At 40.9% G+C, this 15,376-nt stretch overlaps 1 protein-coding gene across 1 annotated transcript; it reads right to left on the reverse strand.

Annotated features, from left to right (window-relative positions):
* Positions 1-642: 642 nt before the first annotated feature.
* On the reverse strand, positions 643-12,019 carry atpv0e2 (ATPase H+ transporting V0 subunit e2). The gene is made up of 4 exons (XM_047577303.1): positions 11,798-12,019; positions 10,499-10,546; positions 7,778-7,876; positions 643-2,793 (listed from the first exon to the last, which is right to left on the reverse strand). The coding sequence occupies exons 1-3, from the start codon at positions 11,899-11,901 to the stop codon at positions 7,783-7,785; spliced, it is 246 nt and encodes an 81-aa protein (XP_047433259.1). The 5' UTR covers positions 11,902-12,019; the 3' UTR covers positions 643-2,793; positions 7,778-7,782.
* Positions 12,020-15,376: the final 3,357 nt, after the last annotated feature.

A 15,376-nucleotide genomic window follows, 5' to 3' on the forward strand; every position in this document is an offset into this window, starting at 1 on the left:
GAGGACCGGTTTGAGAACTAATCATCTTATTTATGAGTATGCAAATATGCCTTTCAATTTCCATTTACTAAACTTCTTTAGTTCCTTAATGTGACAAGGGAGCATGAATCCAGAATTAGGTTTCGACGTCTTGATTGTAAAACACTGCAGGTTCCTCTGGCAAAAAATCTTGCACCTGACAGATGCGTCGAGTTCGGTATGAATCATGCATGCCCGTCTCACTGTGGCATTGTACAAATCTCCCATGAGGGAGTCGGCCTTGTCCTTGATCGCCAAGGTAACATGACCAGACTGTCTCAGCCCTACAGCCAGAGGCCCTTCCCTCTCGCGTGCAACATCGGCAGAGATCTGAGCAGCTCAGTACAGATTTCCTCTTTCGCACAAACAAAAAAAATGATATAATTAAAGCCAAAGTAGAGCCGAAAAATACGTCTGATGCTTAGGAAGAACAGAAACTGGATGTTTCAAAGGTAAATACATTTGTAAAGGTCTCCCGGATATTCTCGACCCTCGAGTAAAGTGTCACTGCGCCCCTTTGAACTCATTTGCCGCAGTGGGTGCCTTCATTGTGCATGCGTGGGTTTCTTTCACAAGCGAAACCTTCAGGAGGGTCATTAATAACGTGTGAAAAGCGCAACCGGATTGAACGAGACGTGTCTTTTTATTGGGTACTTCACACACAATGCCACTCACATAGAAGCATTTACTTCTAACACAAGGTCACATACGGGAACTCGCCATGTACGTTTTAGTGGATTTTTGTTACCATGGTGACTCTTAACTAAGGCCTGACCTTCGTCTATAATATCCAGGGACGATTAACAGAAACAGAAACAGGAGGAAAAAAAAAGAAAATTTAAAAAAAAGTGGCAGGAATTTTACAACATTTTTTTACGAGGTGTTCACACTCGGCATGTTGAGAGGGAGGGTGACCTGAAGTCTCGACGGTCTCCCGGTTCGTTCGGCTGGGCGAGAGTGATGGCGCGTTTCACGAGAACGTTGCCTTGACGTGCCGTCAGCTGAGCTAAGGTTACCGAGCGTCTATCGGGTTTGCTTTGAACACCAACATACATAAAACTCTCAGCAATGAGTCCACGCCGCCCGAATGTTTACAACCTCAGCTCGAGGTGAAGCTTAACTGCAACAAGAGTCCGCTTCAGTCCTAATCAGGTACGATCGCTTTGAGTGAATCACGGTACAGTGTGCACGACTGTTATTTCCACTTTTAGATGCGTGCCTCCACCACAAATACTACTACAGAAAAGGGCTGGGGGGAAAGAGATACAACGTAATTTGGTCTTTCTAAAAAGTAGCTGTATTTTGATTTTGATTCTTTTTGGCTGAAGCAAAGTGATTTCAGAGAAGGGGGGAGGGGGAAGGTGAGAGGTAAGGAAGGTGGGTAGGTACTGAAGGTTGGAGATGGGGGAGTGGAGAGGACGGGTGTAATTGTGGTGGTGGCTGGCAGGTGACTGTCTTAAAACATCTGGAGGAGGCAGGTGTGTCAAAATGACAGCATTTTATACAGTATATATATATATATATAAATAAAGAGGAAAGTAGTAGAGATGGGGAATAAAAAGGCTCCGGTGTGAGTCAGCTGATGCTCGCTGTAAAGTCAATGTTGTGTTGCGGCAGAGTGAAATGAAATAACCTTGATCTGTTCAGAGTCCGAACTTGAATGCATGTGCACGGGGGTTGAACTACTGCCACTGAAGCCCCTGCACATTTTTTTTATTGACTGATCTCAACACAGAGTGGCATTGTTGGCCTTTCATTAAATATCAAGAGGCATTAATCTCTGCTAGCTCCTGTACTTCTTCGCTGCTTTGTGTTCCCGTAGAGGAATGCATTCAAAGGCAGACATTTGCCACTGCTGCTCGAGGGCTGCTGGCAGGGGGGGGGGGTTCGGTCAAGAATTAAAGAGCCACTAAGAAAAAAAAAAAAAAATAATTCTGATCATAGGGAGCGTTAACTTCACTCAAACAACGCGTCCTTTTTTTTTACAGCACGACCTACAGGATATAGGAGCGGCCGATAATGGGCAGGGATTTCATCAAAATAAAAAAAGAAGAAGAAGAAGAAGGGGGTCGAGTGGAGACGGACTGAATTGGGTGATGAGATCACCATGGCAACGAGGACCTCCACGGCGTGGAGCATGAGGGGAATGTGGGAGGGAGTTTCATGCTGGAGTGGCCTAAAGTGGAGGGAATCGCTCTTCACTTTTACAGTTTTTGGGAGATTCTCACGGCTGCACGTCCAAGCACTCGCGCTAATGAACTCTTCACACACACACACACACACACACACACACACACACACACACACACAGCGTTACATCACGGATAATAACAGTTATATAACAAGACAGTGTGGACACTGAGGTGATTACAACAAGCTTACATCAGTGTCCGCGAGCCAAAATAAATACAAACACGTTTAGAGAAAAAAAAACAAAACATAAAAAATAAAAAAGAAATCGTGTTCCCTGTTGACGACAGCACAAAGCCAAAAACTAAAGGATTGCACATTGCACAAGATTAATATCTACTCCTAATGGATTTCACTTCCCTCTCAATAAATCCTTAATCCCAGATACTGTACATTATTCTTAACATTTCCCAAGGTTTCACAGAAAACTGACTTTTTTTTTTTTGTTTGTTTGTTGCACAATGCTGCAACTTATGAAATAATTCATGACATCTGCAGACTGTATGTGTGTGTGTGGGTGTATTTAATGGAATAATGTCCAGCGAGCCACAGGACAGGAAGGACAAGAGGCCTCACGTCATAGTCCTGGAACAAAGAAGAAAAGACAAAGTTTTAGTACAGGAATTATCTTGACTTAAATCATGTGTAAATATTCCTAAAGATCATTAATACTGAATGTAAAGGCTCTTTTATGCCTCTGCGGGACCTTATGCACGTAGCGTGCGCCGGTGTGAATCTATACTAGTGTCTGACTCGCTCTGCAACAACTCCTCCCAAACACTAGTCGGCGCCACTGTGTCTTTTCTGCCACTCGGATCACTTTCAACAATGGCGACTGAAACTTTTTGGGAAACTTCACCTAACACCAGTCCTACAAACGTCTGTATCTCCGAACCTCCTTAGTTTACCTTAGGCCTGGAACGATAATCGATAAATCAATTAATCAATTAATCGCACGATAAATGAAAACAAACTCGATAATTTTGCCCACCTCGATATATATCGCCATGTGCATGTTTTTTTTCCTTGTTTTTCGTCGTTCTACAGTAAAGAGCATGGCAACACGGGTAGAAATTTGTAAAAGTAAAAGGGATGATTTCAAACCTGAATGTCACGGCCCCAGTGTGAGAACACAAGCTTAACTACATGTATATATACCGTTTACATTTCATTTACATACCTGCCATACCTTGTTTGTTGTAATATAGCTTTCTTATATATTTTTGATATTTTGTGTGCACTGCTTGTGATGTTGAATGTTTGCTGCTGTGAACAACCAGAATTTGCCCACTGTGGGATGAATAAAGGCATATCTTATCTTATCCTATTTCAGATTTAAACCGAATGAGCAAGGTGAGGCCATTAACACGGACGCGCCAGTTTGACGTCGTATCAGATTTTAAAAGTAGAGGCAATGAAAAAAACGTTCACCTGATACACAACCATGTTACACTGCAAAAGAAATGCAGCCCTTTAATACAGTTGAAAAGCCAGAATTTCGTGAATTGCTGCAAACGTAGAACGTAAAGTAATGCAGGTAATACATGGCGAGGAAAAAATCACAATGTTAAATACTCTTGACAAATAAAAGTTACTTGTTTTTGAAAGGGTGTACTTATATTATTAGTGGTCTCAAATTAATGTTGACAATAATACTGTTTATTCTGGGGCAATATGTCGTCCAGCAAAATTTTTCATCGTGACAGGCCTAGTTAACCTCACCGATTCTTTATTGACCCAAAACAATCAATCCAAACTTTGCAGAGATGGAGAAGCAGCCAGAAATACTAAAGAGGAAACATGATACTACCTAACGGACCGATATCAGCTCTTGTGGTCTGCGTCGCTGTGGTGTGCAGTTATATTTATTAGGAGGTGCAAGTCAGTTACAGCTGTTCAACACCACCGATACCGAGTAGAAATCAGGCCAGGTACGACGATACCGATCCGATACCGATACTTTGTGTAAATACACCCTAATGTGTCTGATAACCTAAAAAAATAAAATAAAAAAATATATATATTACAAGACATCACAGTAATTTAGTTATTTATCTTAAACTCTGAAGTACATGGAAGTAGTGGCCTCATTTACAGTATAGTCGGGCTAATACAACAACAGAAAAACCGAAAAGGGGACACAATCGTACAAACACTAAAAACAAAAAGAAATAGGTAAAATAATACGACTATTAAAATTAATTATTGTTTGACTACATCTTAATTCTGACCCTGTTAACCCCTCATTAATGCCTCGTATTCTGTGTTGTGGTTTAACCTGAGTTTGGGTTTGTTGTGTTGCCACAACTCAATAGTTTAGTTATTTTCCACTGTCTTCCTACATCACCTCCAATGACTGAAGTATCAAAAGTATCGATATCTTGATTTGAGAATCGATTTTAGAGCATAAAGACCTGGTATCGGAAGTATCGAGTCTAAACCGCCTATAAGGGTCAAGGCATGTTTCTGAATCACGTTGTTCGAAAGGCAAAAAGTGCTCTTTTAGCATTTCAGTGGGCTCATATTTTTGTGTAGCTGATAAATATTCACGCCTGAATGCCACTTCTGTCACTGCAGGCAGTTTGGTGGCAATTCTCCCACCCCTCTAGCTGTGCACCGAGAGAGAAGCGCGGTTTGCAAACAGCAAATGAAGGAGCAGAAAACTGTCGGTACCAAGCAGCTGGCAAGAAAAAGGAAATGTTCCGAAGCTCGTGTCTAAAGGTCTCCGCAGAAGATTTTGACTTTCATACAAAAAAATAAACCAAACATAATATGACCCCCTTCCACCGTGGAGGTCTCTGTTATAAAACCACTACTTTTCAAAAGGTCACCAAGAGTGGCACATTCACTGCATTTGGTTTGAATTGAAGCAGAAATGTTGTGATTGAAGTTTGCGGTGTTGCATTTGAGGATGTACAACACATGTCAGGTTCAGTGACTTCAGTGTTCAGTCATTTCTATATTTAATCTCTAATTTAAAGGTTTGACTGTTGGTGTCACTGAAGCTCGGTGCTAACGATAAGAAGACTTGCTGATATTTTAAAAATTCACCCACTCGTCTTTTATCCACAGAGCTCAAGGTCGTTCTCTTTGGCCTCACGGCTTTTGTAGCAGATGTGGACTAAATTTGGAGACATTTACTTTAGAGTTGAGGTTAAAGGGTTTGTTCAAGACGATCTTCATACGAAAGTCAATTCATACAAATCTCTTTTTAAAAACACGATAATTTCCTGCATCGTCTCTTTCAATATTATCTGGTTTAACACGACAAATTTCGCAAGTCCACAAAACAAGGTTTGTCCAAGTTTAAGGGAGCTACAGGGCAGGAAAGAGCTCCACAGAAGCAAAGACTGTGGAAATACCACAAATCTCTGGAGCCAACGACAACATTAGTTTAGAGAAAATCTCTTTCACGGCTGAATAAAATTTTTTTGAAACTGCAATATTTCTAAATCACTGTATATACTCAGCCCTAATAAAAAGTATATATGCCTTGTTTTTATTAAACTGACCCTGTCTTTGGACTTCTGTTCGATTTGCTGACGAAGCACCACAACAATCTGAACCTTTATTGAGTCCTGACTACCTGTGTTGCTGTTGCTAGATTAGTCATAAAATGGCAACACAATACATCCCCAGAGAAAAGGTCGTAGACTTAGGACTGAAACTTGTACATGCTAATCATTAAAAACTTGAAAAATACACTAGCTTCAAATGTAGGTGCAGTTGAAGAAAGAAACATACATGAAAGACTAGTAAATTTGCTAATATCTTTGCTAACGGTTGCAAATGTCTCGCCTCCACGTTACCTCTAGAACCGCAACCTAGACACCGGAAGCCAGGACTTCAGCAGACCAATCGGACGAGCCGAAATTCGACTTTCTGACTAAAGTCCTGGTCCCAGTTTACATGCAGCGGAGAAAATCGAATAATCGATGGGGACATGTCCTCCTCCTCCACACTAGGTGGCGATATTTGTCTTTTCAGCAGGTTAATATGGCCCCCTGTCCGGTTGACCTTTAGTCGTTCATGAGGCAGACCGGCATTTCAAACAGCAACCACGTGGATAATAGTTCATCTTTTTTAATCTCATACGTAACGTTTGTGCTACTTCTGGTGTAGATAAGTTGGTGCTATCCGTCAGGTGGTTCTTCCACCGGCTCTGTTCACCTTCTTCTTCTTCTACAACTGGCTTTCTTGGATGTTTTTGTTCCAGGGTCACATGCCAGCGCATGTAGTTATCCAGTTATAGTCCGATTAAGGTGTTTACATGTCGGAGAAATCCGAATTCCAATCGCATTATCTGGGTGTCTTAATCAGATAAAGAGAGTAACGTGTTTACGTGCACTTCAGTTGTCCACTTAGAGTCCAATTAAGGCAATAATTCGTCGGTTTTTTGTGTCAATTAGCTTGATTTCACTACACTGAATTATGAATCGTTATGACACTGAAAACTATTCACTACTATCATTTTATAAGGATAAGATTTTAATAAATGAACAGTACCGGAGCAAGCTATTTTTTATTCGTCAGTCTGGTTCAGTTTGTATCAACTTCACCCAAACACTAGTCGGCGCTGTGTCTTTTTTTGCCAGTCGGGTTTTGTTTCTACATCCTGCTTCACCTTCAACAATGGCGACTGAAACTTTTACCAATATTTTGATTAATTAAGGCTGGAAATACTAAAGCAGAAACATATTACTACCAAGAGGACCAATAACAGCTCTTGTACTCTACATGCACGTCAGGCTACGATGTTACAGTCCTTGTAGGTGTCTGTGCTATCTCCATAGCCTCTGTGTCAACTTAACGCAGAACTTTAAACCGCTCATTAGCCTCAGCTAACAGGTGGTACCGTTAATGGAATCCCCCTTAGACACTCACAAAAGCTTTTGTTCTCTTGCTTGTATTGTCCTAGATGCGACCGCATTCAGTCCAATAAATATTCCTGTCAAGGTTTATGTTGTGTGGGGATGGTAGCTCGTACTTTGGCTCCAGGAAACCTGTGTTCTCTACTCCAGAAATGTTCTCGTCATCCAACAACATAAGCTCTCGAATTCTGTCTGAGTAAGTTTTCTTCCTGACACCGTCTCTATGAAACCTTTCTCATCTTTAAATCCGTCCAGCGTTTCGTGTTTTTGTTGGGGTGAAGAGCCTTTGCCTGAGTAAACTTGACATATTCGGTTTCAATTTCTTTGTAGGTGTTGAATCAAGTTTGTACTATTGAATGATGATCTCCTATTACCACCTCGCTAAACATCCACAATGTCCAAATTTTTCTGTCTTCTACGCAGCAGACATGTTGAGTCATGTGACTTTGGATCCTCTTCGACCTTTGGGAGCTCTGACGCGATGCCCACCGCCCCAAAAACAGAAGAGGGAGAAGATGTTTTGTCGCTACAAGGACGTGGTTCTAGTTTAGTTTGCGTATTGATTGTAAATATAACACGGCAATGTAGAAAAAAAAAAAAAAAAAGTTGAAGCCTATTCAGCATCCATGTAGCGTGCCTCGACCGACATGTAGCAACAAGATTCGGTTTCCATTGAAAACGTGCTGCAGTGAACTCACCCTGTTTATTCCCAGAAGTAGCGCAGATACCATATAGTTTCATTCTTCAGCTGTGGGCCGAACAGGGGGTTGGTCTGAGCCAGAATGGCTATTAACCAACTGAGTAAAGAGAGAGAGAGAGAAAAGAGGGATTGTCACCATGGTGATCTCATGTCAGTACACAGCCACACACATTCCTTAATTCAAAGAAGATTTAAGCTTTTTCTTGTCTTTTTTTTTTCTCCTCTCGACAGCCAGGGTCTAAATTTGCTGCAGGTTTGTGTAATTTGTAGATGAATCACATTCCTGTTATCTCAGTCATTACCGCGAAGACGCAAATAAAAGAGGACGCACACTCGAATGAGTTCAACTAGCAATGAAAAAGCAATAGTGCGGGAGGAAATATATTAAAGCCCTGTCCGGACAAGTTCATGTGATGCTCTTTAAGCTAATCAGAGCCTGGTGGATGTGTCTGTGTTTCACATTAGGCCAGAGTTTTAAATCCGGTGTCTACGGATTTATTCTCATGCACGACGGAGACGATGGTTACAAATGTAACTCAGGTTCTATGAATTTACTGATTCTAGTGGTCAGAAGGCATGAAAGGAAGCTAGGACGCATCCATCTGATTCAGGATTAAAGAATTAAATGTTCAGTGTGAAGTTAAACAGCTTTAGGACCTTGGCCTGAATCAGGGTGGAGAACTGATGTCCACATTCTCAGCAACAAAAGGTCACGGATAAAGTGCTATGATAATTTAAATGTATTTGAAGTAGCTGAACTACATCATAGCTTCAGTTCAGACCTTCCATTAACATCCGTCCTGGAGAATTCGGTTACAAGAGGCTAATTTCAAAGAATACGGTGCAAACAGATCTGAGTGGTCTGGGACCTCCTAGCCAGCAGGGGTGCTCTTGTGCAAGAGCAGATTTTTATTTATTTATTTCCCCGCCAACCCCCCCGATTAATTCAGAAAGACTGGTGATGTTTCAATCAATATGATCACATCTATATTTAACCCGGCGGGCCGCTGTGCATTTTAATGACAGCATCCAGTCCACAGTGTATCCTTATTAAATCATTTATTTACTCCTGCCTTAGTTTTATTTATTATTTAGTCAGTTTACAGCTACATGGATGGAATATTTATAAAAAAAAATTCCTCTTTCACGTAATCAGATAAACTGATGATCTGGCAAAACATTATGACCACCTTCCCAATATTGTGTATACTTTCCCTGGGCCTCTGTGGATCATCCATAAGATACTTGATCAGTCTGGGATCTAGTGAATTTGGAGTAATACAAATTTGAACTGCTTGCTACATTGCAATTACATTTTTCAGAGATATAAACAGCACTTACAGTAATTTGCATAAATACTTTATGTTATCTATTTAATCCAGAGGTCTCAGTTTGCAAGGTATCCTTCGAAATTGTATAAATTCTGAACATTTAGTCAAACTGCTGATTAACATTATGTATGTAGTTATTATTCTTACAAACTCCTCCCACTCATCCACATATTTCTTCTTTATTCTGAAGCATGTTCAGTGTGAAACTCGTTTTAAAGACTCTACTGTGGACTGTGTCCGTTGGTGAAGGTACCGCACTGGAGGAGCTCTGACTCCCTCTAGTGGAGGAGCGATAAAATACAGTGAGCCCGTACTACCTCACCTACTTGCTCCATGTTTTCATCACCTAATATTGATTTTTAGGAGGATTCTCATTCATTTCATTCATTTTCTGTTCATCAAACAATTCATCTAAAGAGGAAATTACGCTCTTTTAACGTCTGATACTATCTTATGTAACTATTCTTTTATTGAAAGCCGTTTAATCGAGCACTGACTGGAACTGTGGGCACTATCTGGGAGGAACGAGTGGCCCAGAGAGTAAATATTCAGCCAATCAGAGCGCATTTTGTCAGCCGAGTTTTTATAATGTGCCCAAAGGTGGGACAAGTCGTTACATGAAGTCATTTATTCCTTCTGACGTGAAGCTTTTAAACACAGACCCCACTCATTTCAGATGAAACTTTTATGGTTTTATCTTAATTATTTATTCTATTCGTCCATGGGATTTTAGTTATTTATTGGATTTTTACTGCTGATTTTATTGATCGTAAGGAGTTACTATGTGCATGCACGTATTGTTTCCTTGGCTCGTTTGTTTATTGGATTCATCGACTGTGTATGGGATGCATGTGGAAAAGCTGCAAATGAATTCCCCTGTTGGGATAAATAAAGTTCTCTGAATCTGAATCAGATTTGTCACTTTCTCTCGCAGGTTTCTTCGTTCATTTAGATTTAGATTCTCCTTCTTAACATTCACTGTGTTCATGCATGCCTACTTTTAAGTTTTTGGACGTTTTAATGACTGGAATAACTTACCTGTCTCTTCCTGCTCTCCCAGCAGCATGATCTCTTCCAAGAACCGAATCTTTGGTTGCACTTCAATCCTGCTTTTTCACCGCGTGTATAACGTAATCACAGACATTCAACCACCCATCTTATAGTGAAATACACCATAAGAAATGAAGGGTTTGGAAAGAACGTCCTTAAAGGCTCATTTAAAGTAGCCAGGGAGGATGTCTTGTCTTTATTTACCTCTGTTGCTGCAGATGTCACATTTTAATAGAGGTCGGATGTTGATGTGAGGATTGAATGGGACCTTATTTGAAAGCGCAAAACGACTGCAGCTTAACACCAAATAAGAAGACGCAAAGTGAGTTTGTACTTACAACAAGTAGCAGCAGACGGCTGTGAGGATGAGACTGGTGACAATCACACTGTCCGAGAGAAAAGAGGAGACAGTCACACGCAATCATAAAAACTCATTCTGAAACAGTGTGATGAGCAGCTTCTCTTTTACAATCTAAAACCATTAACAAATCATCACGTACTTGTGTGATTGTTGTGATTCTCGCCACTTCATTAGTTCTGACATAATAGTCATTAAATCCCATTTTATGACTGTCTTCATGTTTAGTTGACGCCAAAACAATGAGATGAAAGTAGCAGTGGATGATCATTTTAGAACATGCATTGAACCTAACACAGATTTCAGTCAGTGCGTTTAGCTAAATTACCTTTCTGATGCTTAGTCCCCTCCACAAAGCTAAGACGTACTGCGACAATATTACATTAACAGCATTCACTTTAACTGGGACACATAAAGGCACAAACGTAGCAGATTGTGTGGTTGTGTTTGGTGACATAATCATGTGAGACGACACGGATTTGTCACAGCATTTATACCAACCCGTGGGCTGTGCACCCATCAGCCATAACATTATGACCACTGTCCACCACATGGGCCTTCTGGGGATGTCCTGTAGCGTCTGGATTGTTCTGGCTTGTTCGAGTGCATTCACACGGACGCTTGATGACCAGTTTGGGATCTATTTGTCTGGACTGGTCTGGGTGGATGGTACATAAATTCCAGTTCCAAGCGTTTCCCAGCAAAACGTTGAATTGTCGCAAGACGGTCAATGTTATTTATTTACTTCCCCTGTCATAATGTTATGGCTGACCGGTGTATAAGGTTTTAGATATCAAAATATTTGTCAGATCTGTAACCACCACGACAAATATGTACTCTGTGGCCACTTTAATGCATCTATTAAGTCTAATATAACAGTTGTATTGCATTTTTAAACGCCTTTTGGAGTTTTATTACACGAAGAACACGCATTGAAACAGACCGACTTTGCTCACAGGAAAAGGCCTTTTTTATGCCTCCCTCTTTTAATTTGGCCATGACTATCTGTATTTATGTGTGTATGCATGCATGGATGGATGAATGGACGGATGAATGGATGGATGGATGGATGGATGGAGGACGCAGGGCCTCCATCACATGAGCAGGGGTACGGTGGTGACCTCACGCATTTCTAAATATGCAACTCAAACCGAATACATACAATTCAGATCAGGTTAATACCGCGAACACACACGGCTATCTTAAATTCAAATTGCGGAATACCGAATAAAGGGAGACGCGTTAATTGGAATCAATTGAAGCAGGCTACGCCACCTACCCCCGGTTTGGTCCTTTGGGCACTAAAAACGGGGCCACGACTCCCACCAGCGCCCATAACGTGGTGAAGCAGATCATCGGCAGGGCAAGAGAGTGGGACACCATGGCTGCTGACCGCAAATAAAACGCACAAACACAGGAATTAATATCGGTTTGTCCTCGATAATAAGAGCATCAATGGCCGCTGAACCAGCCCGTCGCTTCTACTATGTCCCCGCCCAGCTCAGCAGACGCGGCGTGTGATTGGTCCAGACTTATGACAGTGCGCTTTCTGATTGGTGCAGCCGACTGTCTGTCAAGATTACAGTCATGGCTGGATCCTAGTACCAGCGATTATTTCTATCATTTCCATCATTTCCACCACAACACATTGATCCCACCTTTGCTGAACATCATTTATTTTGTTATATAAAAGGAAAAAAATGACATTTATAATTTAAAACACATTTTTTAAACTAAATTTGATCATTTTATTTCTACCATGAATAGCTTGATACATTGTTAAGTAAATACATTGAGCCACTTAAAGGTTTGTGCACGATTAATTTTTTTTTCTTCATAAAATGAGTAGAAGATGATCCACTTAAAAAATGTGAACATGTACATACTACGTGAAACATAGTATAATACAAGTAAACTTACATTACAACTAAATCAAACAAAAAATGATATGAGATAAAATGAAAATACATCCCTGAAATTGCTGAAACTAAACGGAAAGCAAAACAACAAAAAATATTCCACTAATTGGATTAATTAAGGTCAGGGTAACATATCCTCCATTTGTTCATAGTCTGTCTGAGTCTGGATTTGTAGATTCAAAACTCACTAGAGGTGCTTTTGTAATCTTTTCCAGCCTCTGTATTAGGTCTGTGTCATCATACACGTCCACAAACACATGTTCAGACTGCGACATTACATTGTTTGGAAAAACTTTAAACACTAATTTATCACTGAAATTAATTCATAATCTTCAAAGTGGATATAAAGGCCACTGCACATCACAGATAGTGATACTAATTTTTATTTGTTATTTTTATGCAGAAATAGAACATGTAAGGGGCAATGTATATGCAATATTACAATTTGTACTCTATAATGTTGATGTAGTCTTACCTTGTGAAGCACAGTGTAAAAGTACCACCCAGTGGACAGAGATGACGGTGTACATGGTGCAGTTTCACCGTAGTCTTATCTATACCCACAAAAATTCATTCCATCCACACCAGATAACACTGCTTTCCATGTTGAAGTAGGTCAGACTTTTTTGACTTCATGTTGGTGACATAGAATAATGGTGAAAGTGTGTCCCTTGTCCTTTTTTAAAGGGTAGGTACGTTCATATTTACATAACTTAAAAGGGGAGTTTGGCTCTGAAATGGGTGACGTGTCATCATGCTAACTCTGAATCATGCATAATTGCCACAATGAACCAAAAGCTACCGCATTATATTTATTTTATAAGAAGCCTCTGTGTGTTCGTAAGTGTCTTCATTTACTATGGCTGCTGTTTGCTTTTAGAGAAAGTCCAACATTACTTCTATTTGTCACACTAAAATCTTTCCAGCTGTCCAGGGAGTGGGATTTCTTCAGCTGTTTTCTTTGTTTTGTGCCAGGATTGGGCTTTGTTTCAATAACAGCAGCGAACAACAAACTATGTGAGAATGGCATGTCTGTTAAGAGATGGAGAGAACCTCAGAGAACAGGCATGAATGTGTTGTTTTGTGGTGTCTATTTGGGACAAGTCTCTATGTTTGGGCCCTGCCTGTTAGGATTAATAAAAACATTTGATAAAGTCATTACCATTAAAACAACATTGTTAAAGGTTGAACATTACGTGAACATAACTGTTGGACATCTTTCTCATACTCATTGTCATGTTCCAGAAACCAGTTTGAGATGATATGAGCTTTGTGACACGGTGCATTATCCTGCTGGAAGTAGCCGTCAGAAGATGGTCCACTGTGGTCATGAAGGGATGGACATGGTCAGCAACAACACTCACACAGGTAGGCTGTGGCATTTAAACCATGCTCAGTTTGTACTAAGGGGCCCAAAGTGTGCCAAGAAAATATCCCCCCACACCATCACACCACCACCACCAGCCTGAACCGTTGCTACAAGGCAGGATGGATCCATGCTTTCATGTTGTTTATGCCACATTCTGACCCTGCCATCTGAATGTCTCAGCTGAAATCCAGACTCGTCAGACCAGGCAATGTTTGTCCAATCTTCTATTGTCCCATTTTGAAGAGTCTGTGTGAACTGTAGTCTCAGTTTCCTGTTCTTAGCTGACAGGAGTGGCCCCCAGTGTGGTCTTCTGCTGCTGAGGCCCATCTTCTTCAAGGTTGGACGTGTTGTGCGTTCAGAGATGGTGTTCTACATTCCTTGGTTGGAACCAGTGGTTATTTGAGTCACTGTTGCCTTTCTATCATCTCCAACCAGTCTGCCCATTCTCCTCTGACCTCTCACATCAACAAGGCATTTTCGTCCACACAACTGCCGCTCACTGGATATTTTCTCTTTTTCGGACCATTCTCTGTAAACCCTAGAGATGGTTGTGTGTGAAAATCCCAGTAGACCAGTTTCTGAAATACTCAGACCAGCCCGTCTGGCACCAACAACCAGACCACGTTCAAAGTCACTTAGATCCTCTTTCTTCTCCATTCTGATGCTCGAACTTCAGCAAGTTGTGTTGATCACCTCTACAAGCCTAAATGTAGATCGCCGCCATTCCTTCCTCAGACCTCGGACTCACCTGCATTCCTGTATCTGCCACCTGCTCCCTAAATAAAGTTCCTTTGTAAAACCGTACTTTTGGCGTCTGCATATTGGATTTACGTTGTTACTTTCGTTGTCACACAGTGTGTTTACATGCAGAGCTTAATCGAGCTATGCTCAAAATTCGACTTTCTTGTCCCAGTTTACATGCAGCGCAAGAAATTCAAGTAACTGTTCTGTTCTTCCACACTAGGTGGCGATATGTGTCTTTTCAGCAGGTTAATACCATGTTAATACGGCCCGATTTCCAGTTGAACTATTACACGATATAATAAACAAGAGTCGTTCATGAGGCAGACCGGCATTTCAAACAAAAACCAGACGGATAATAGTACATTTTTTAATCTCATACGTAATGTTCACGCTACTTCTGGTGCAGATAGATGGCGCTATCCCTCAGACGGTTCTTCTAGTGGCTCCGTTCCTCTTCTTCTTCTGCGATCGGCTTTCTTGGATGTTTTTGTTCCGGGGTCACATACCAGCGCAGCGGTTGTGGACTATGCACATACGCATTATCCGATTGAAAACTCCAATTCAATCGCATTATCTGGGTGTCTCAATCGGATAATGATAAGTGTTTACATGCACTTAAGTTCTCCTGTTATGGTCCGATTAAGGTAAATAATTAGTTTTTTTTCACATGCATGTAAACACGCTGACTGAAAAATCTGGCCAAACATGGGAGCCGAGGCTCTCAGACATAGTATTGCCAGTCTAGACAACCTGTTATATGAATAACTCCTTGGGAACCTTGTGGATAATTCAACTGCTCTCATGGGGCAAGTAAATGACATAACGC

The sequence above is a fragment of the Mugil cephalus genome, chromosome 2 (assembly GCF_022458985.1).
Source record: "Mugil cephalus isolate CIBA_MC_2020 chromosome 2, CIBA_Mcephalus_1.1, whole genome shotgun sequence".
Lineage (NCBI taxonomy): Eukaryota > Metazoa > Chordata > Actinopteri > Mugiliformes > Mugilidae > Mugil > Mugil cephalus.

Bases quoted from the DNA above. Each gene is read 5' to 3' on its own strand.
- atpv0e2 (XM_047577303.1), bottom strand. From the start codon at position 11,901: ATGGTGTCCCACTCTCTTGCCCTGCCGATGATCTGCTTCACCACGTTA. The intron at 10,547-11,797 runs GTAGGTGGCGTA...TCTCTCGGACAG, and splicing joins CCCAAAGGACCAAACCGGGG to TGTGATTGTCACCAGTCTCA. The intron at 7,877-10,498 runs GTAAGTACAAAC...CTCTTTACTCAG, and splicing joins GCCGTCTGCTGCTACTTGTT to TTGGTTAATAGCCATTCTGG.